The 21392-nt window shown below is 38.3% G+C and overlaps 3 protein-coding genes across 4 annotated transcripts; all 3 read left to right on the forward strand.

Moving 5' to 3' along the window:
* Window positions 1-3488: 3488 nt before the first annotated feature.
* LOC134848558 (uncharacterized) lies at window positions 3489-10002 on the forward strand. Of its 2 annotated transcripts, none has more exons than XM_063866072.1 (2): window positions 3489-4137; window positions 8848-10002. In XM_063866072.1, the coding sequence occupies exon 2, from the start codon at window positions 8946-8948 to the stop codon at window positions 9870-9872; it is 927 nt and encodes a 308-aa protein (XP_063722142.1). In that variant the 5' UTR covers window positions 3489-4137; window positions 8848-8945; the 3' UTR covers window positions 9873-10002. The 2 variants fall into 2 exon arrangements, with proteins under 2 accessions (XP_063722142.1, XP_063722141.1); XM_063866071.1 differs by lacking the exon at window positions 3489-4137 and adding an exon at window positions 6715-6796.
* Window positions 10003-12765: 2763 nt separating this feature from the next.
* LOC134848560 (large ribosomal subunit protein uL18-like) lies at window positions 12766-14716 on the forward strand. Its single transcript, XM_063866073.1, has 4 exons — window positions 12766-13031; window positions 13437-13610; window positions 13825-14033; window positions 14277-14716. The coding sequence occupies exons 1-4, from the start codon at window positions 12816-12818 to the stop codon at window positions 14557-14559; spliced, it is 882 nt and encodes a 293-aa protein (XP_063722143.1). The 5' UTR covers window positions 12766-12815; the 3' UTR covers window positions 14560-14716.
* A 3917-nt stretch (window positions 14717-18633) lies between these two features.
* LOC134848015 (uncharacterized) lies at window positions 18634-20428 on the forward strand. The gene is made up of 3 exons (XM_063865347.1): window positions 18634-18998; window positions 19396-19707; window positions 20024-20428. The coding sequence occupies exons 1-3, from the start codon at window positions 18819-18821 to the stop codon at window positions 20201-20203; spliced, it is 672 nt and encodes a 223-aa protein (XP_063721417.1). The 5' UTR covers window positions 18634-18818; the 3' UTR covers window positions 20204-20428.
* Window positions 20429-21392: the final 964 nt, after the last annotated feature.

Below are 21392 nucleotides of genomic sequence, written 5' to 3' on the forward strand. Positions count from 1 at the left end.
GAAAAACAAGTTTTTTTTCAGAACCAGACAGCTATTTAATATCTTGCTCGGCGTGTTTGCGTAGAATTCCTGTTTGATGAAAACAGGTATCATGAAAGTGCAAGGGTTTTTAATTTCATTATTTTTGAGACTCGTTGGTAAATTTTAAATACTTCTTGCAAAATTTTCTCCCTAAAGCCTTTCTACCGAGTTTCAAAAAAGGGTATACATAGAAAGAATGCCTATACTTTTGTGTGCCTGCATACTCCCCCTGGTCTTTTTTTGCTTTCCTTTTTGTCTACAGCCTTCGAAAACGTCTGTGGAGGGAATATTTCATCGATATTTTTTCCGTTTTCTCGGAAACTAACCTACCAAATCTGATATTTAGGTTTAAATGAATAGAACGGAGTTGAAAACTCCATTCAATAAGCGGTTATGCCCAAACTTTTTTTGCACATAAAATTATGGCCCTCGAATTTTTCTCAAAAACTAAGTTCCTAAACCTGAGATTGTGGGTTCAATGGAAATAACGGGTAGTGGGAAGCTCCCCTGCATTAGCGGTGCCCATCTTTTTTTTGCATCTGTGGTGCCCAAAAAAATTTAATCGTCCTCAAAAAATTCATTTTTTGAGCGTTTTTTTAAAATTTGTTGAATTTAACCAAAAAAAATACCCTTCTATATCCAGTTTTCCCAAGTTGGGTTTATATTATCAAAAAAGCGCCAGTCATGAATTGTTCTAGAAATTCAAAGAGCTTAAAAGGTATCTATTTTTTAATGTTGACTTGCGTTCATTTCTCTTTTCCAATCTCCGATTGGCTAACTCAAGTAATTCTATTTGTTCACGCTAAAATTTACTTGATCATTTGACTTTCATCTTATTTTTTCAAATTAATTGCTACATGGAACAAAAATTACTCGCTTCATTAGCCGGCGTAAATTGGACTAAAAGAAACGTCGATTGTTAGTTTCAAAAGTGTTTTTTTTTCTTTATTTCCCCGCTCAAACAAATTAATTATCGACTTTTCAATTTGCTTCATTAGGTTAAGTTTATAAAAGGGCTAAAAAAACTGTCGATAAAAATTTGTTCAAATCGAAGAAGATTTAGGGTGGTATTTGGAGGTTTTCGGTTCACCTTGAAATCATTGGCTTTTTCAAAATATCTATAGGTGATGGGATTATCCTTAAAATTGATTTTATTGATTTTCAAATTTTTTGTCAAGTTCGATTTGAAAGAAAGAAAAACAGGTATCAAAGAGAAAAGTTTTGTTCTCAAAAAATACCTTCTTTTTGCGTCGTTTAATGACCGAGAAAAGTTTAATTCATGTTTGTGCTCCGAGGGGAAGGGTACTTCTGCTTGGGACGGCAAAAGATTGTGGTTCGATTCCGGCCGGTACCTGCTTTTTGCAAACTGGTGTTTTTTTTGGACTGTCGTCCGTCTGTTTACTTTTGTCGGCTTCGTTCCCATAGCCCTAACTTTTCTGAAGGTTCAGCTTTCTTTCAAGTTACTGCAGCACCCATGCTTGACGACAAAGCCCAGGTAATCGATTACAGTCGAGACGTTTTTTTGCCACCTGAAAATTTTCGGCTAGTTTAGATTATTGTCTGTCTGCTTATTTATTGTTTCTGTGGATCCGCGCGGAAAAGACTTTTTTTAAAAAAAATATTGACTTTATTCTAGCCTTCTGAACGCTCCTTGTGAAGTTTCTAATGGTTCAGACAGTTCCGGATATTTTGGGTTATTTGCAATGTTTGTTAACAAAAGCGATATTTTTAGTTGATTTTAATCAGACTCTTTCTTTTTTGTATCCGAATCTGTGCGAAACTCTGCTTCGCCTCTGTGCTAATGTTGTTATGAAATGTTTTCCCAGACAAAGGTATGAATATTTGACTTTTTTTAAAGTATTTTCCAGCTTAATTTTCTTTAAATGTTTCTTGTTTGCTTTAGTTTTAATATGCTTTAATGCAAGTTACGCTTCTGTTATGTTGCCAGCTCATTTTTTGCGACGCAGCTCGATCAGTTTCTTGTACATTTGTGGTAATGACTATTATTTTGTATTTCGTGATTTGAAATAGCATGATCTGTGTCCGCTCATTCATGCACATTCATCGCTGTTGGCACTGGCGGAGTGGTTATCACAGTTCTCTGATAACTTTGAGCTGCAACTTGAATCCCGTTATTTTTTCGGATGTGCCGTTTTTCATTGCTTCTTTCTTTTATATTTGTTTTTTTATTGCTTTTCGGAGCCTTTTTGTTGATTTCATTCTTTGTGTTTGCGAACCAAGCTACGCCGCTGTGTTATCTATCTATACAACTATACATTATTTTTTTTGGCGTTTCTATTGACACATGTTTAAGAAGTCCCTATGTTCTCATGTTTTAATAAAATTTCCAAGGCCATTTTTTAACCATGCATCTTATGAAGCGCGATTGCTTAAACTACAGTTTTTTTTCTTCTATTGCAATGCAATTTTTTAAAGCTTTTAGTTTCATTGTTAAATTGACTAAATTGCAATTCTTAACCATATGGTGGGGTGCTTCCAAAGTAAACTCATGTGTTGCAGTTCTGTCGTCCAAATATGACGGATCAAATCCTTTAGGTTTTCGAGGTATGCGTTATTTTATGGTTTTTCAAAATTTTAAAATAACTCTGTAAGAAAACTTAAAATTATCAACACTGTGCTGGATTGCTATTAGGGTACACTCTGGGGTTGCAAATCCGACATCCAAATCTTGCTGCTCAACACCTATTGCTTTCCCAGATTAGGCGTTCTTATATGATTTTTCCAATCTTTTTTCTCAAAAAAAAAATAGATTAAAAAAATACTTACAAAATATGATTTTTTTACCCAATGGTGTGTTGGTGTAAGGGTACTTTCAGGATGGGTTTTAAATCTGACCTCCAAATATAAGTGCTCAAATCTTTCTGGTCTCCAAGAAATGACGTTTTTTTATAACTTTTTCAATTTTTTCAAACCCTTAAAAAGCCACGAAATTTTTTTGCAGAAAAAAGTTATGGATTTCGGAAAAGCACGTTTTGTATAACTTTGGACCGTTTGTTAGAAAGTTTTTGACTGTTCTTAGAATGTACCCTAAAAAAACTGAGATGAAGAGTTTAATCGAAAGAACCCGTTGCAAGAGTTTTTCTGCAGAAGCGGTGACTCCCTAATTTTTTGTCAGAAAAATGTTGTCCTTGAGAAATTGTTAAGTCCAGTTGTTGAAGTTACGCATTTCATCCCGCATTAGTATAACAAATTCAATAATATCAGACGCGTACCTCCAGCTTCAGCGACGCCCCTAGTTTTCTTTTATCGAGATAAGCGAAAATTTTGGTATACCTAATTTTACCAGTATTTTTATAATTTTTTCTACATATGTTTTGTATATGTTTGTGTTGTATCGCAAGTGCCGCGAAACTCCGCTTCGCCTCTGTGTTTAATGATGCCTTGCATCATTTGAAGCAGTTGGTTATATTGTTTAAAGATATCGGTGTTGATTTCAGATCTTTGTGTCTTTGCTGGCGGCTGAATTTGAAATAGCTGTCGACTTTGATTTAGTGTAAAGAAGCTATGAATTTGTTTATTTGCTGGCTGTGTGATTTCCCAGGACACGATGAGACTGAGCTTCAGGCTCATCTGAAGACATTGGAGCATGTGAAAAATCTGGTTGCTCATAACTTGTTTTGCCCCGAGTACCTCGAATCACTGAGTCGATCGAATTTCTTCGAATTGGAACGGAATGGAAATTGTGTCTCTACAGGTGTAGTGAGTAGAGTGAATAGACCAGCAGCAGATGGTCTGCTGGCCGAAGTGAAAGTAGAGGAGGTCAATCAGCCGCGAGAAGTACAAGAAGCACAGCATGGAGCAGAAGAGCAACAAGGAGAAACACATGAACAAAGAGAAGAGCACCATGGCACACAACACTCGCGATAAACAGTACAAATAGGACAAAAAGAAGCAGAGAATTAACGAAAAATAGGCTCGACCTTTGATGATTTCATTAATGACGGGCCTTTTTAAAAGCGACTTAGACAAGCGAGCATTAGATCTGTTAATCTAAAGAGAACTGCAGCCTGTGTTACTCGTTGAAGACATAGCAATGGAGCTACGAAGATCAGAGCTAAGAAAAAGAGAAGGAGAAATAAGGAGGGAAAAGTCACTGTACGTTGTTATTGATCTATTTTTATTTGTTTGTTGATCTGTCATATGATCATATTTACGCTGCATGTTTGTATTCAATTTTTGTTTTCTTTTTCTGTTTATCTTTATGTTGCTCAAAGTCTATTGACGAGCAAATGAGTAGTATGCGTTGCATCAGCTCATTGAACGCATTCATTATAGATTGTAATTTATATAGCACCAACTGATGTGTTAATTACTAAGACAGCTCGGTGGATGGATCCATGGAGAAGGCAGTTGGTTCGAATCCCGTGAAAAGATTGTTTTTTCTTTTTAGTTCTTTTTTTTCCAGGCTTTAATTTTTTGTGGATTTTTTTATGCTCCCCTCTGCCGTTTTTTGGTTGTATTTGTGAAGTGCCGCATGGGTTATGAGGTCAATTTTTTTTCGGCTCAAGTGTCTGCTCAAAGATTATCGGCCTACTTGCCACATCACTGATTTTTCTTTTCTCGTGATTAAGGAAACTTCCCTTGTAGTTGAAAGTGCAAGTGTTGTTCATTCTAGTCTCAAGTGGGACTTAAAATTGAAGATTTTTTCATGAAATTATATTTTTATCTCAAATCTTTGTTTCCGAGACGTTCAATGGTTTCTTGAAAAGTTTTTAAGATTTAAATTTAAACTAAACCAGAATTTGAAATTCTTCACTTTAAACCAAGTTGAAGTCTAGGTATCTTTGATCTCGAGTGGTGTTATCTTTTTAAGCTCGAGAATCTAGCCTTCAGTTTTTATGCTTGAGCGGCCACGACCTGATTTAAGAAAAGAAATTGACTTTTCTTAGAAACTGCTCTATGAATTCCGAAAGAACCGGTTGCAAGAATTTTTCCTAAAAAAGTTTTGACTCCTTTTTTTGTTAGAAATTATCTTGAGCACTTATTTTGGTAGAAAAACAAAATAAGGTGTTGAGCAAAGTCCAATTTTCGAAAATAATCATTTCATTCCGCATCAGTATAACAAATTCCAAAAATATCACGGTTATCTCTAGCTTTAGCTGGTCCCCTAGTTATCATTTAACGAGACATAAGAAAGTTTTGCTTCGATTGGTTTTTTTCAACATTCAAAAAAAATTTCGACCTGTTTTTTTAATAATTGTTTGTTTCGCAAGTGGCACAAAAAACGGAATAAACATAGTTTCGAAAGTAGATTTTATTCTTAAGATATTGCAGTGGAATTAAATATTGATCCTTTTTTCTCAAATTAGGTAAATTTTTTTATTTGAGATGAACTTCAAAGTGCTTCAAAGTCATGTTTTTTTAAAGCTTGAAAGTTGAAAGTTTTTGAAAGAGCGAGAAGATAATGAGTTCCATACTGGCCAGGCGCTAGTAATTTTTTTAACAGATTTTTTTCTGGGAAAACTTTAATTATCGGACTATTGGTTGTCTGCTTTTTTTGTCGTCTGCTCTCCATTTAATGCAACTTTTTTGAAGCAAGTTTTTGGGTTTCAAAAGGAGTCTTTGAGTTGCAAAACTCTTGATCTCAAACTTTTCATGGTATTTTTGTTTTCGGTACCCATCTTTTTTGGCTTGGATGGCGCTCGATAAAGATTTCTGAATGCTACTCACCGCTGTCAATTGTGTTTCTCGGAATTTTTTTACTCAAGTTGAACATCAATCGGGATAAATTTGTGAAGTCTTTGGCGATATAGGTTTTTTGTAAGGTTTTTCAGACTAAGCGATGAAGTGTTCTGACATGCGATCTGTTGATCCGCGAATGCTATGCAGTAGATTTTTTGGGGTTAAAATAGCATTGGTTTTATGTCAATGAATTCATCTGCTTTTCAGATGCTTGACGTGATTGTTTTATCTTAGTATTGAGAGTGAATTTGTTGATGCTATTTGCAGCATCTGGATTTGAATCGGGATGTGCGATCTATATAGATGCTGGCTCTGTGATTTTCCGGGTGAAAGTACTAGTCAACTGCAAGCTCACGTAAAATCTTATGAACACGTGAAGAAGCTGACGGAAAACAATCTGTTCTCCTCAGAATATTTAGAAGAACTCAGGAGGTCTAAGTTTTTTGAGATTAAAAACTTCGCTTTCGTGTCTAAATGTGTTCGTGTTGAGCAAAGTCAGCTGCCGTGTTGTGAACAAATTCCCAGTGAAGGGGGAAATGAAAACGAACAACAGGCGCAAGAGCGAACTGGGGCTAAAAGAAAAGCTGACTCGACCACTCAGACGATGCCTCCTTTGAAGCGTCTGAGACCAGCGGAGGCTGATAGAAGCAATGATGATTTGCGGCTAAGAAATGAAAACGCGCAACGAAATGAGAACTCAAACTTGATGTTCTTAACGTGTCGACTCTGTCAGAAGGTTTTTCAGTACAAGTCGAAGAGTTCGCTGGATCAGCACAACGCGAGTGGAAAGCATAAGACGATGGAGAGGACTGCGAAGCGGCCATATAAATTATACAAGTGTTGTGGTTGTATGAATATATTTTTGCATTTCCAGGTAGCGCAACATTTCAATGCTATTAAGGGAATTACAGCAAAAAGTGGCTGTGTCACTGCGACGGATAAACATGGTCTCAACTGGCGATGTGTGGGAAATATGTTCGCATGTCAATACTGTAAAGTTACCTGTCGCAGCCTGAACGAAACTCTTGATCATGTCAATCAGCCAGCTCACCTGCGAATGAAATCTTCTCAGGTAACTGGTAACAGCGAAAACATTACGTGCAACTTGTGCGATAAAACTTTTCGTAAACTTAATGATGTGATATCACATGGATTGGGCGAAAAACATTGGAAGAAAATGGAAGACATGGAAATACGTCGAAATGTTATGTGATGGTTATCATCGTACTCCGATTCATATTAAATGTTTCCGTTCGTCATTTATTATGTTTTTTTTGAAGGCTCGACTGATTGTTTTCAGCGCCTTGATGTAAATTTTTGATGATGAGAATTCATGTTACATTCTGCAATTTTATTTTTGTTTTACGACTGTTTTGGATTTTGCGATAGTTTAAAAGGGTGGCACTTATAAATTCAAAGGTGGCTAGGAATGTTTAATTTTCACTCCATACTATCTTCGGCGTGGCTTCCGTGGGGGATCGATGGCATCCCTTTTTCCGCTGCCGGTCCCATCTTGACGAGACGGATGGCACTGGGACCCTCCCAACCGTGATCGAGCAGATGGGATTCGAACCCAAGCCCTTCGTGTTAAAAGCCGGGCTTCGTATCAAAGCGGCCACGGCCGCTCAACATTCATGCATCATGTGATAGTTACCGCTAGACATCGTTTTCTTGTATCTAATCAAACTGCTCCTCCTTTTGTGTTCGCATTAGATATATCTTGTACCTTTTTAAGTTGTGATAATGTCAAAACCTGGTTGATGTTGATGTCTGAAAATGAAGCGATTGAAAATGAAAATGATCACGGAAAAAACCTTAGTTAGAACTGTTGTAGGAACTTCATTCGATAGAAATGGCTGAAGTTTTTGTAGATGAAGTTTTTTATTAAGAGTAATGAATGTAGTGAAGACAAGACTCTTATATAGGTTTGCTGATTTTTTTCAGGAAAAAGTCTTAAAACATTGATGCATTTAAGTATATATGAACTTATTGAGTTCAATTGAAATTCATCTGCTGAAAGTGACTCAGCTAGCACTCTCCAAATACGAACGTGCAAATGGCGCAAAAAAACGTGAACGATTTCTAGTTTCGAAAGTGGAATTTAATTTTTAGATTTCGGGCGGAATAAAAACTTTGCCTGTTGATCTAGTTTTCTCAAGCTGGCTTAATGTTATCAAAAACGCGCCAATCATAAATCGTTCTAGAATTTCAAAGAGCTTAAAGGGCATCTATTTTTTTCTTCGAAATTCGAAAGTTGAGATTTTTTCAACAAAGTTAGTGTTTTTTTTACGTGTACTATGAATCTTTTCCAATCTTCGATTGGCTATGTTCTTGTTATCAAGGTTTTCGTTGTATGAAAAATGTTTTGAAGCTCCGCTTTGCCTCAGTTTTTTCCAAATTGTTTTCTCCTAATTATTACGCAACCTAAATCGAACTTGCGTCTTGTTGTAACTTCGTGATCTGAACAATTTCTCTGTGCTGTTGTTGTTGTTTTCAGCCGCGAGTAGGAGTTTCCGGCCTGCTCAAATCGAGCCCGTGAAATTATTACACAAAAAATTATCGCACTCGGAAAAATCAAATTTTTCATTTTTGTCGTTTTTTGTAGTCTTTTGGACATTTTTTGAATATATCCTCCCAAATCCTATATTTTCGGTCAGAACAAGCTCTGGAAAGCTCCCCTGCATTAGCATCTAAGCCCAAGTTTAAGGAGAAACAACTCAGGTTTTGGGCAAAGTCCGATTTTTAAAATTACGCATTTCATCCCGCATCAGTATATTTAATTCAAAATTTATCAAACGTGTAGCTTCAGCGAGGCTTTTGGCTTTTTTATCGAGATATGGGAAAATTATGGTTTGCCTTTTTTTCAACATTTTTCATTTGTTTCGATATGTTTTTCATATGTTTGTGTTGTATCGCAAGTGGTGCGAAGTGTCGCTCCCCTTTATGATTAATGATGTTTTTCAACATATTAAGCAGTTGTCTGTAACGGTTAAAAGTTTCTGTTTTGATTTCAGATCTTTGTTTTTGTCTTTTGCTGACGGCTGAATTTGAAATAGCTGTCGACTTTGATTTTCTGTTAAAAAGTTATGAAATTGTTTATTTGCTGGCTGTGTGATTTCCCAGGACACGATGAGACTGAGCTTCAGGCTCATCTGAAGACATTGAAGCATGTGAAAAATCTGGTTGCTCATAACTTGTTTTGCCCCGAGTACCTGGAATCAATGAGTCGATCGAATTTCTTCGAATTGGAACGGAATGGAAGTTGTGCCTCTACGGGTGTAGTGAGTAGGGTGAATAGACCAGAAGCAGCTGGTCTGCTGGCCGAAATGAAAGTAGAGGAGGTCAATCAGCCACGAGAAGTACAAGAAGCACAGCATGGACCAGAAGAGCAACAAGGAGAAACTTATGAACAAAGAGAAGAGCACCAACATGGCCCAAATCGATTATCCGAATCGCAACAAGAACATATTGTTCAAGGGCAGAAACTTCTGGATTCAAAAGCGAGGAAACGAAAAGTGGTTTTGGCCCACGATGAAGAGCCCCCTCATAAGCGACCAAGACTGGCGACAATTTCTACTATGGATAACTATAAGATATATGTGACATACCTTACTTGCGTGTGCTGCGATATAGGATTTCCCTACAGCAAGAAGTCATTTCAAAACCACATTGATAGTGCAATGCATTCGAAAAGGAAGAAATATATCCAATATGCTTTTTATAAATGTTCAAAATGTGAGAATAATTTCGAAGAATGTCAAATATCGGAACACTTTGGACCGAAAAGGAAATTCGGCTCAGCATTGCGATGTGCTAAAGTAAGGAGAGGAATGAATTCTGTATGTGCGATAAATATGTTTAATTGTTCAAATTGTAATGTCAGCTTCAACAGCTTAGATGCAGTATTAAAGCACATCAATGATCCGGAACACTTGCAGAAGAGAGATGATATTCCATGGAACTGTTGGAAACGCCGCAATATTTTTAGGGACGGAATCGGGGGCATATTCTGCAATGCCTGTCTCAGATCTCTGAAATCTGTCAATGCTTTGATATATCACGGAGTTTGTAATAGCTACCATTTGATGCAAGTTGAGCATCAGGATCGCCCTATGACAGGCTATTATGCAAAACAACTAATCAAATGAAATAGAGCTCTAATTAGTCGAGTTTTTATCAAGAAAGGCAAAATGAACTTGTAAATTTGCACTTTTCTACTGATATTATTATTAATTTGGTTTTAATCCAGTTTTGGTTTTAATTCATTTTTAGTTTTAATTTTGGTTTTCGCAATGCTGTTACATTGTATTTCCGCCATAAAACTGTTGCCAATTTGTATGAAAGTGCGCTTCCGCATAGTTTTTTCTTTGGTCGCTACAACATCACTGTTTGAATCAGAGCTTTTCTTGGGTTTTCATGAGACGAGGCGATTTTTTCGGTCAACCATGTTGATGTAACAAAAGTCTTTCAGTTCTGAAGTTTTCAATCCCCATGACGGAAGAGCTTTCAATCTTTGTTTTTTTTGGATCAAAATGATTGTGTTTATTGCCGATTCTTTTCGTATTACAGATTTTTTTCAGAGAGACATTAAATTCAATTTTTGATTTGCAAAACCCGGTTTTTCAAGTTTCAGACAATTGAAAAAGTTAAGTTGGTAACCCTGGGAGCAAGGCGGCGTTGATTTTTCCGCCGGAGTTTCTCCGGAAGAAGACTTTTCTTCTTTCGAGGAGGAAAAAAGATGGTCTGCACCATGCAACAGGACATTGTGCGTATTTTCGCACTCAGGTTTTGTGCATTTTCTAGCCTTTGACATTAACTTCTTAGTCTTAGCAACCAGTACTTATAGGTTTTCGCCGTACCTGCGAACGATCCTGAAAATTTGATTTGTAACTTATTGGGCTGGTGTAATACCAAGTACTGTTTTCGCGGAAGTTTTGTTCGGTCTTACGGAGGTTAACGGCGTCTGGGTTATATCTTAGACCAGGTATGTCTTAGTAAGTATCAAAAAGTTGATAACAGAGAGATGCGAGTAGCTTTTCTCGCGCGTGCTGCAACTAACTTGCACCGACAAGAAAACCATTAATGGTTTTAAATCAAAAAAACGGTTGCCAGAGCTGACGGTGGCTTAGCCCATAACTATCGTAGATTGCACTCAAAACCTGTTCTATAGGCCTCCATTCCTGGGGTGTTGGTCTACAACTGTCGTAGATTGCGCTTGACTCTTGCTATAAAAGGCCTCCGTTTTTTGTCTGAACCTATTTGAAAGGCTTCCGTTTGTCCACTCTCTCTCTCTCTCTCTCTCCTAATTCGTATGGTATCTGATAAAATCTTGTAATCAGCCTCCGAATTTCTGTTGATTTTCATTAAACCCCTAGGGCGTATGTGACAAGATTTTTTAGTCACTGTTTGACTAATTGTGACAAGATATTTTCTCTAATTCAGCTTCAAATAATTGCCTAAATCTCTGCTTCGAACAATTGCCTCGAGTATTAAAAGCTTTTGCTGGTCGGGATCCTTCAAATGAAATTGTACAATTCTGCAAGCTTTTGCAGATACCCACTGTGTCGTCACCGCGGTCCAGAATTAGAGTTGAGTTCAACCCGAGAATATTACCTCAACTGCTCTTTTCGTGGCAATTCGATAACGTCGCGCAATATTTTTCCCGTATTTGTGGTTCGTCTACTCTGGGTCAAGGGTCGTAAATGGTGCTCGCATTTCCATTAATGAAGATGCTTCAAAATTTATTGAATATCGTGGAAGTTTTTGGCTATTTCACCCCATTTCCGGCGTAAAAAGGCTATTTACATTCAAACGCTGAAAATATCCTTTAATCTCGGTTACGGAGGGTCGGTCATAGTTCCGGTCGGGTCCTAGTATAGTTCAATTTTTCTCAACTAACCTAACATCAACCCTTTTTTCTGTTGACTGGAAGTCTCAGATCGTTTACTCTGACCTGATACCCTAGACCGATGTGATCTTCGAGGTTTTTCGGAAGCTTTGGAAGAAGCCACTTCCCCCGAACGCGATGAAACGGAACTTACTTGTTCCTCAGCTCCTACAAAGTTCCTAGCTTTGTATTACTTCATCGTGTCTTTTCGTCACCAGGTCATGCCACTGGTCTAGTTCGTCAACAGTCTTATCTCTATTAGTAGCAGTTTTGGCCAGATGACTAACATCGTTTAAAAAGCCTTGTTCAGGAAAACATTTGCGTTTTTGATATAGTTCTTAAGATTTACTTAAGTTTGTTCTCTATGGCTGCGTGAGTGTATTTATAAACACTGAGGTGCTTAATTTCAAGAAACTTTGGTACCTTGTGGCCTAATTCGTGGTTATTGAGGGAAACTTATTATGCTTTTCACATCAAGAGAGGGACGTATCAAACCTTAATTCGATGCAAATTAAACTTCTCTTTTTGTGGCTATTTGGTCGATAACGGCGCGCCTTTATCCCGTATTTCTGGTATTTTGCAGTTTTTCTGGTTCGTCTGTTCCCGCGTTGCGGCACAAAATCTTGCTCGCAGTTATCAGTTTTGCTTGCCTTTGATGAAAGAGGTTTTTTCAAAATAAATTGAATATTCGGGCGTAAAAAGGGCCTATAAATGAATCCAATAACCAACGGCCACATAAAGCACCGAACCTTTTTAGCAAATGATTAATTTCTTTTTTTTTTGAAAAATGCTGATTTGACCGACAAAAACCTGTCAATCAAGGTCGGCCAAGGTCGTTTTATGAAATTAACTAATCACTTTTACATTGAAAAAACCAAAAGTTTTTTTGAGAGTTTCGAACCCGGTTACGGAGGATCGGTCGTATTTGATGTCGGTAACGTAAGCCGCACTGCCCTTGTCTGTCTTTTGACTACATTTATAGTTCATTTGTGTGCAGTTACGTTCTTGTTGTAGCTTTCTATTTGCTCAGCAACAGTTATGAGATAGTTTTTTTTTTAATTCTTAGAACTTTTATCTGAATTTTTGTTGCCTGTAATACATGGAATTTATGCCAGACTTCCGATGCCGGTTTGATTAAAGTGGGTTGACTTGATTTTGTTGTTAATTGATTGAGTTTGTGTGGTTGTGGTTTGAGAGTATTGTGATGTTGGTAAAGCTGGTGAAGAACAATGCCTACTTCAAGAGGTACCAGGTCAAGTTCAGGAGGAGGCGGGAGGGCAAGACTGACTACTATGCGAGGAAGCGACTGGTCACCCAGGCCAAAAACAAGTACAACACTCCCAAGTACCGAGTGGTGTCCAGAGTGACCAACAAAGACGTCATCGCACAACTGGTCTACTCCACAATCACCGGAGACAAGGCAAGACACTCAACAATCACTCGCAACATGCTAACACTCCACTTCAACTTACTAGCTAACCACTAACCTTGTTTGTAAATTGGACGATCCTGAAAGCGCAACTGTTGTCAAAATCCGCCTTTAATCGCTTGCCTATTGATGACTTCAAGCGATAGTCAATTTTAATAATTATAGCTTGTAATTGGTTTCGGTTTAAAAATTTCTATCGAATTAAGCAAAAATGTGTAATTGAATCCGTTCACAGAGGCTATTTGTAGTGGATTTAATGCATGAAAAGCTGCTGTTTCAAACTATGTCAAAGTATTTGTATTTGCAATTTGAGACATTAGATATAATTGGTGTAAAATGTTTTTAAACTCCGTGCTTAAACTGTTTTCAATTGTTTTTAATTTTTAAGCTGTTTAGGTGGTGGTTGCAGCCTATGCACATGAGTTGCCCAGCTATGGTCTGCCGGTGGGTCTGACGAACTATGCGGCATGTTATTGTGTGGGACTCCTCTTGGCCAGGAGGACACTGAGGCACTACAAGTTGGATGACATCTACGAGGGACAGGCAGAGATAGACGGCGAGCAGTTCGAGGCAAGTACTCATCGCGAACAGCTGCACAAGACCTTAGAATAATATACCACTGCAACACAAAGCGGCCATTTTTACTACCGTTTCTCAGATTTGTTGGCGAAGATTGTATTTGAATTTGAGTTGTTGCGTTTTTGTTCTGTTGAATGTTTTCAACCGTAATTTGCCGCCTTGTCTTTCATGGGAATCTATTAACTAATGATTTGCTGTAATGCAGGTGGAGCCGGTGCCAGGCCAGAGGGGTCCGTTCCGTTGCTATCTGGACACTGGACTGGCCAGGACCTCCAAGGGGGCCAGGATATTCGGGGTGCTCAAGGGCGCAGTGGACGGGGGCATGGCAATACCTCACAAGTACAAGCGATTCCCAGGCTACACTCCTGCAGAGGGGGAGGATGAGGAGAACTATGATGCAGCCGAACACAGACGGTAAACACAGATACGATTTCTTATCTTCTTGAATGAGCTTCAGATCTTTATCATTTAAATGCTTTGAATGATTTTATACATCTGTATCTATATCTGTGTACGGAGCCCACTGCACGACTATATGTATTTTGATTTAATCGTTAACAGAGCTTGTCAAGTCACAGTTGTTGTCGCTAAGAGTAATTGAGCTATTAGCCTAGGTAATATTTAGCCTCTACTCGAATAACATGGTTGATGTGTCAGGTACATCTTCGGACAACACGTGGCAGACTACATGCGCTCTCTGATGGAGGAAGATGATGACGTCTACAAGCGACAGTTCTCCCGATTCATCAAGAACGGAATCACTCCCGACAACATGGAGGCACTCTACAGTAAAGTACACGCGGCCATCAGAGCCAACCCCGAACACAAGAAGGCGGAGAAGGCAGCCTTCAAGCCGGGCAAGAGATTCAACGCCAAGAAACTCACCTACCAGGAGAGGTTCGCAAAGAGACCTCGACTGGAGGACCTGCAGGAGAGTTAGACTCCTCCTCACCTCTTCTGCAAAAGAGGGCCAAGAGAACTTATTTCGTGCAAACATTGAACTGCCTATGTTTTTGATTTCATTGTTGATTTATAAGGGATCAATTATGACATAAACGCATGTTTCGTGTTTCACTTGAATTGACTTCTCAAGGCGACTTTGTACTGTCAAGGTGACTTCTCAGGTGGAGCTTAGCTTTGTATTTTAGTATGAGGCTTTTTTCAAGAAAACTTCCAAGTGTTTTTGCAAAATTTTGGCGTTATTCAGTTATCATTACTCCACCCCCTCCCCCCTAATACACAGATTTCAAAGAGGTTCCCGCACAAAGCTACAATTGGACAATATAAACATAAAATTTAACATCAATTTTTGGCAGACTTTGAATTTACGGCCAATGATTTGCGCTGTTTTGTTGAACCGGATAAGTAACGAAAGCCGACCAATTTCAATTGCGTGAATCCAAACTCATACAAACTCATACTTGTTAAGAAATGCCGTACAACTTTTAATACGCTCGCGTGAAAAGCGTATTGATATTACACCCTGAGTGCACCCTTGATCAGGGTTTTCCGATAAGAAAAGGTTGTACGGCATTTCTTAACAAGTATGAGTTTGGATGTGTAAAATCAATACGCTTTTCACGCGAGCGTATTATAGTGTAATAGTGCGATACGACATTTTTCCCAGCCTAAGTTGTAAATGAATGTGCTACTTTTGGTGGCACTTTGAAGTAAAAGTCTGCATAAGCAGTATATTTATGTGCTTTGACATTTGGTTGTTAAAGCGTTAACACAGTTGATGCTTTTTTAATTCGCCAAAATACAGTGCTGATTTAAATTAACCGGACATAACGCGGTAAACTTAAAACGCGTTTTTCTCAAATTGGGTTGAGTTTAGGTGAAAACTCATGAAGACAAAACTTGCTTAGAATTTTAGCAGAATTAATATGGTGCAATTTGTTTTGCCAAATTCAGGCCCAAAATTTTACTCCAAAAATGGGTCATTTTGGCCTTTCTTAGTTAATCAAAAATTACGCCAAAAATACCCAATCGATCACAGACATAATTAGATCAAAATGAGTTTCTTACGTAGCCCAACAAACTTTAATAAGGCTATATTCTCCAAAACATTGTATAAGTTAATTTATTTTGTTTGATAGATAAAAAGGTCGTTTTTACTGTATAAAATAGCAACTATTTATTTAAAAACAATTTTTAAATGGTTTGCAATTTTTTTTGGAGAATATATCCTTCTTAAAGTTTGTTGGGCTACGTAAGAAACTCATTTTGATCTAATTATGTCTGTGATCGATTGGGTATTTTTGGCGTAATTTTTGATTAACTAAGAAAAGCCAAAATGAGCCCGAATTTCGCAAAACAAATTACACCATACTAATTCGGCTGAAATTTTAAGCAAGTTTTGTCTTCATGAGTTTTCATCTAAACTCAACCCAATTCGAAAAAAAAAACGCGTTTTAAACTTCAAGTTTAACGCGTTTTGTCCGGTTAATTTAAATCAGCACTGTACTTTTGTTATTTGCAAATTTTGAATGACTGACGCAAATTTCTTGTCTCTTTTTTTTTGCTCAGATTCCTCTATCACACCAAGCCGAAAAAACGACACTAATTGGAAAAATAATTTTCTAATTTTTTGAGACTGGTCGGAACATTCTGTTCTACTTGCATAGTAACTGGCCATCCTTGCTTACATTTAGTTTTTTTTGGCCTGAAACGTTTTGGTTTGATTTGTTTCATTGGCTTAGTTGCCTTGTATCGCTTGCGTCTTTTTCTGTGAAGAAATTTTTTTTATCATGCCGAAGGAATAATTTACTTTCTTTGTTTACAGGTTTCGTAACCGCTCTGTGAATTTTGATTTAATGCTCGGTTAAGGCTGACAATTTTCCTTCTTGTAATGACCCTTCTTGAAAAAATGTTAGGCAAATCGTGAGGTATATATTTTTTTGCTTTTGACTTCCAGCTGATATTCTGTCCACTGGTTTGCCTCGGTATATTTGTGATGTATTGCAAGTGGTGTGTAGCTTTGATTTGCTTCTTAAGTTTCGTTTTGTATTTGAACACATATCAGGTAAACGTTTCTCAAATTGTTTGAAAACATCTCTCTAAACTCGAATGCTCTCTGCCAAAAGACACCAGCATGACTTTGACGAGGCTTAATCTTTCAAATCTCAAATTTAATCCATCCTTTCAACAGCGGTGACTTGTTCTTTTTGTTTTTCGTTGCTGCTTTTTTGCTTTTATGGGAACCAATTTTAGTTCTTTCTTATAATTTGCCCTCCTAGTTTACTAAAAGAAAACGTATACCCAAAAGTTAAACCGATTTTGTAGTTCTATGGTATCCATTTTTTTGAGGATTCTAACCAGAAAGAGCCAATAATGCGTTAACAATTATCTATATCCAAAAAGTTTAGCCAACTTGGAAAGAGTCAATGAACGCAAGAGAAAAAAAATTGAAGTCAAATGAACTGAACTTGAAAACAAATTCCAAGTCGAACCGCGAAAAGGCAAATTTCTTTTCCAGGAAAAAAAGTAAAGAAAAATCATCACGACTTACATAAGAGTCTGAATAACGTGCAGCAAATCTTAATGACTGTGCCTTTTTTGAGAAAAAAAACGACGCTTAGCGAGCAAAGCGGAACTCACTTTTTCGCTATTTTCCAACAAACGGTTGCCCTCCGATTGTTTTTGTCCTCCGATTGTCACTTGTGGCAGAAGGAAAACATTAGAGCTTCAAATATTTTTTATTATTTCAAAAATTAAACCTCAACTTAAATATCCAATGTGATGAATCAAACCCAAATCATTATCAATTGATCGCTTTTTGCGACGTGTATTCTTAAATGCGTGGCTCTTTGCTGTCAGCTGCTACTTCTATCAGCTCTGGCTCTGAAATCTTGAGGGATCTCTCCTGACTCGCAGCTGGACTCATCGGAGTGCCAGGGGAGCTGTCGGGCATCACGAACACGTCACTCGGCTCCACCTACCAACAGTTTGTTTACTCATCTGTAGAAGTCACCCGTGTAGAAAAACTTCATAAGTTGGATGCAGTTGGAAGCCAGTTGCTTTCTCTTGATAGTTTTTTTTTTTGAAAATTGCGTTTCCCCAATAAAATTAACTGTAAAAAACATCACAAAAGCCAGATAAAGTAAAAAGAGGATTTTTGTCTCAAAGCCTTCAAAAGTTGTATAAACAACTGTTACGTTGTATACTTGAACAAATTTTGGCACATTTTACCCACAATTTTGTAAAAAAAAAAGATAGAATAAAATCAAAGCTCAACAAAGTGGTGGGGAGGTTCACGATAACCAGCAGTACCTGTACATTGACACTTCTGTCTGGATCAGGTGTCCTTGGGGGGTTGTCTGCCTGGGCCACAATGGATGAGTCAGCTGCTGCAGGTGGTTGGGGGGAGTGGGAGGGGGAGGGGGAGGGGTTGACTGCCCACTTCTTGTTGATCGTGTCCAGTCTCTGTTCGTTGCCCCCACCTCCAGCTGATTTGCCCCCTCCTGTCTTAGTGGTCCACTTGGTAGTCGCATCTCCTAACACACACGTAGAGATAAACATACACAAAGAGCACTGTGACCTCATTTCCTTCACCGTCTCTAGTTCTTACATTCTGAACAGTTTACCTCACCACTTGTGCTCAACTATCTTCTGCCAACACCTTTCTGCAAGAAACCGTGTCTTGAAAATGACATTTTGCTCTAAGGTGCGAAGATGATTGACCTTTTTCTTCGGTTACATTTTCAAATTCTGGGATACACAACCAAAGCAAACATGCATGAAAAATTGAATCGTCCAATGGGTTTATTTTGACATGAAAAAAAAAACAGTTGTGTCCATGTTTCTTATAAACTTAATCGTGTTTAAAAAGTATTCAATGTCTGGATGCATAAATTTTCAGTTTGATTTATCAAAGGTGTCATTTGATTTATTTGTTGTTCATTTATGGTTCTATGTGTTTTTTTTTGCAAATGTAAGTTGTCAGATGCATTTTTACTAAAAAAAAACAGCTACTTTTGTGACGATTTTAGCAAAGTGTGCGCATTATTACAAAGTAATTCGTGCGATTATTGTTGCGGTGGCATCATTTAATTTTTTAATCAATGTAAGCCAATTCAGTCTTGTTATATCGCATCAAAATCTGATTAAATTCACTGATGGTCGCCTGATCAAGGTACAATTAGTTAGACTTATATATTCCAGATTTCTTTCACCTGACTAGTATCCCCGCCCCCTAAGATGACAGAGGTGATCAAGCGACAGAAGGACAGGACCATGCCCCCTCCCGGCGGAAGGGGAAGGGGCAGGGGAGGCCCCCCTCAGGCTGGAAAGGGGAGGGGGTCGGATGTTGGTGGAATGAGGAGGGCCACTGAAGCTACTGACAAAACAGCCAACGACTTCAGGTCACCAGAGTCAAAGGTAGGACAGCGTGTGAAAGTAAAATGAGGAAGAATATTTTCCCCGTTTCTGTTTTTTTTTCACTCGAGAGTTCTATCTGGTAGAAAAACTGAACATATCGAGCAAAACGCCGTTGAAAACTGGCTTTCTACAAAAATATTTCATGATAGGTGTAAATAAAAACAACCCAATTTGAGAAAACGTTTTAAATCATTTCGTATTTTTTATTCTGCTGGGAAATCATAAAAATAACATCCAATTTTCAAAACCAACACTTATGTAAGTGTCTTCACTTATTGCATTGGACACTTAAGCAACTGCTTTATTTGTCGAATTTTATTGAGAGTTTTCTTGCATTCTTGCTGCTTCAGTTAAGAGCGAGTGACTGTGAGTATGTGTTGTTGTTGTTTATGTCCAGGTGTTGCAGGGAGTGAGTGTGATTAGCCATGATGGGGATGTGCTCACTCTGGCATTCGACGACGCCTGTGCCTCCGAGCTGGTCGGCTGTCTCAACAACGACATCAAAGAAGTGGTCCGTCAGTTCCAGGAGAAGAACCGGTTCTCGCCCGAGTTCATCCCCGAGATGGCAGAGATCATCGCCACGTGTGTGCGGGACCTGGTGAAGAATGCAGTCGCCTCCCAGATCCAGCTGGGGTTCCAGAAGAGTGGATCCAAACACAGGGAGACCATTCGAAAGACCTTCAAGTCCGCATTCTTCCAGAGTGTCCAGGTCCCTCACTTTACCAGTTAACATATTCGACCAAATTCTATCAAAGTAGTTGGTTTGTGCTTAATTGCCCAACAGTTTATGAGTCTATCCTACAGTAGTGAAAGGCGATTTATCTCACAACTAATTCATGAAAAGCCACATCTTAATGGTCTCTATTTAAAAGCATGATTTGCTGCTGTCTCGCGTCGGCCTCATTTAGACGGTTGTTGATAAACTCATGTTGGAAAGGTTCACAACGGTTCTCGAAGGCATCGACCGATTGCGATTCGTAGAAGAACTTTCTCCTCATTTGGTGTTCTTTATTACCTCTGTTCAGGTTCTGTTCGACGAGGAGACAGAGGCGATCATCTCCCGGAAGGTGAAGGACCAGCTGAAGGGCTACAGACCCCAATCCTCCCCCCACCACCTGCTGAAGGATGTGAAGGAGCTGACTAAGAAGGTGGAGATGAGCAAGACATTCAACGGACAGAACAGACCACAGTCGGCAGAAATGTAAAGTAGCTAATGAAATAAAGGTGAAATAGGAGAAGAACAAGCAGCTGTCCGGCACAACTGGAATAGCCCACCTCAAAGTCATCAACTTTCTCAAGAGTTGAAGTTGCCAAATAACTATTTTCATAAGAACCAATTTTAATATTGTTTATTTTTCTTTGTTTGTTAATATTAATTATTTAGTTTTGACGCCATTATACCCTGATGACCAATTAAATTTATAAATTTGTTTGCAACAGCAAGAGTCTTGCAATCGGACTCTTGTATTTTCTTACAATCACCGTAAGAAATCATGTGCTTTCTTCCCGGGATAAAACTCATCAAGGGTGTAGAGTGAAACTTGATAAGTGCTTCTTGCGATACTTGTATTTCCAAGCTAGAAACTTTTAAGCAATCATTGTATGAAATTGTGCGTTTTTTCTTTCGACGATTCATGCAAATTGGAAAGGACCCATGCATGAGGGGTTCAGGTCTTCACGCAGAACCGCTGTTGAGCCCTTGGTAAAGATCTATATGCATTTTTGGCTATTTTTCTGGGGTTGGGGGGGGGGGTAGTGTTACTTCACCATCAAATAACGAGCACGGATCATGGTGGGTTTGGAGCATCCGACCTTTCGATTGAGAGGTGGAGACGTAACCACTTCACCGCCGCTTAGTTTACGATCTAGTTTGGCTCGGAAGAATACCAAAAAGCATGAGTCATCGGGTGGTATCTCCTGCTGGCATCTTTTTGTCTGATAATTTGCTTTATGGCTTAATAAGTTTGGTATGTTCTTTCGAATTGCAAAATAGCTTTATGGTCCAATTTTTGAGGCTTTTTTGAAACTTCTAACATTTGCTAAAAACAACTAACTGGAAACAACTAGGGTAGGAAAAATCCTTCAAAAATTAGGAATAAGTGATTTCAAAAACTATGAACTGTTGAGTTGTAAGAAATTATGGCATAGGGTCAGTTCTTCGTAAATCGTCTAGATAAATCTCATGAAAACCCAAATTAAAGTGTCATATTAAAGTTGGTCAATTTTTATTCGGATTCAAAAAAAATTCTAGAAGTTGCTTCAGCGTGAGGAAAAGATTGGTCAGTTTCTGACAAACTATATCTACTATAAATTTGTGCTAATTTCTTGTCTACGTTACATAATAGAAGGAATTAAGCATAACTGCTTACGCAAGTTCCGCGTATCTCCAATGGG

This window comes from Symsagittifera roscoffensis, chromosome 6 (genome assembly GCF_963678635.1).
Source record: "Symsagittifera roscoffensis chromosome 6, txSymRosc1.1, whole genome shotgun sequence".
Taxonomy (NCBI): domain Eukaryota; kingdom Metazoa; phylum Xenacoelomorpha; order Acoela; family Convolutidae; genus Symsagittifera; species Symsagittifera roscoffensis.

Excerpts from the sequence above, each read along its gene's own strand:
- LOC134848558 (XM_063866072.1), top strand. The coding sequence starts at position 8,946 with ATGAGTCGATCGAATTTCTTCGAATTGGAACGGAATGGAAGTTGTGCC.
- LOC134848560 (XM_063866073.1), top strand. The coding sequence starts at position 12,816 with ATGTTGGTAAAGCTGGTGAAGAACAATGCCTACTTCAAGAGGTACCAG. Across the intron at positions 13,032-13,436 it reads CCACAATCACCGGAGACAAG|GTGGTGGTTGCAGCCTATGC; the intron begins GCAAGACACTCA and ends TAAGCTGTTTAG. Across the intron at positions 13,611-13,824 it reads TAGACGGCGAGCAGTTCGAG|GTGGAGCCGGTGCCAGGCCA; the intron begins GCAAGTACTCAT and ends GCTGTAATGCAG.
- LOC134848015 (XM_063865347.1), top strand. The coding sequence starts at position 18,819 with ATGACAGAGGTGATCAAGCGACAGAAGGACAGGACCATGCCCCCTCCC. Across the intron at positions 18,999-19,395 it reads TCAGGTCACCAGAGTCAAAG|GTGTTGCAGGGAGTGAGTGT; the intron begins GTAGGACAGCGT and ends GTTTATGTCCAG. Across the intron at positions 19,708-20,023 it reads CATTCTTCCAGAGTGTCCAG|GTTCTGTTCGACGAGGAGAC; the intron begins GTCCCTCACTTT and ends ACCTCTGTTCAG.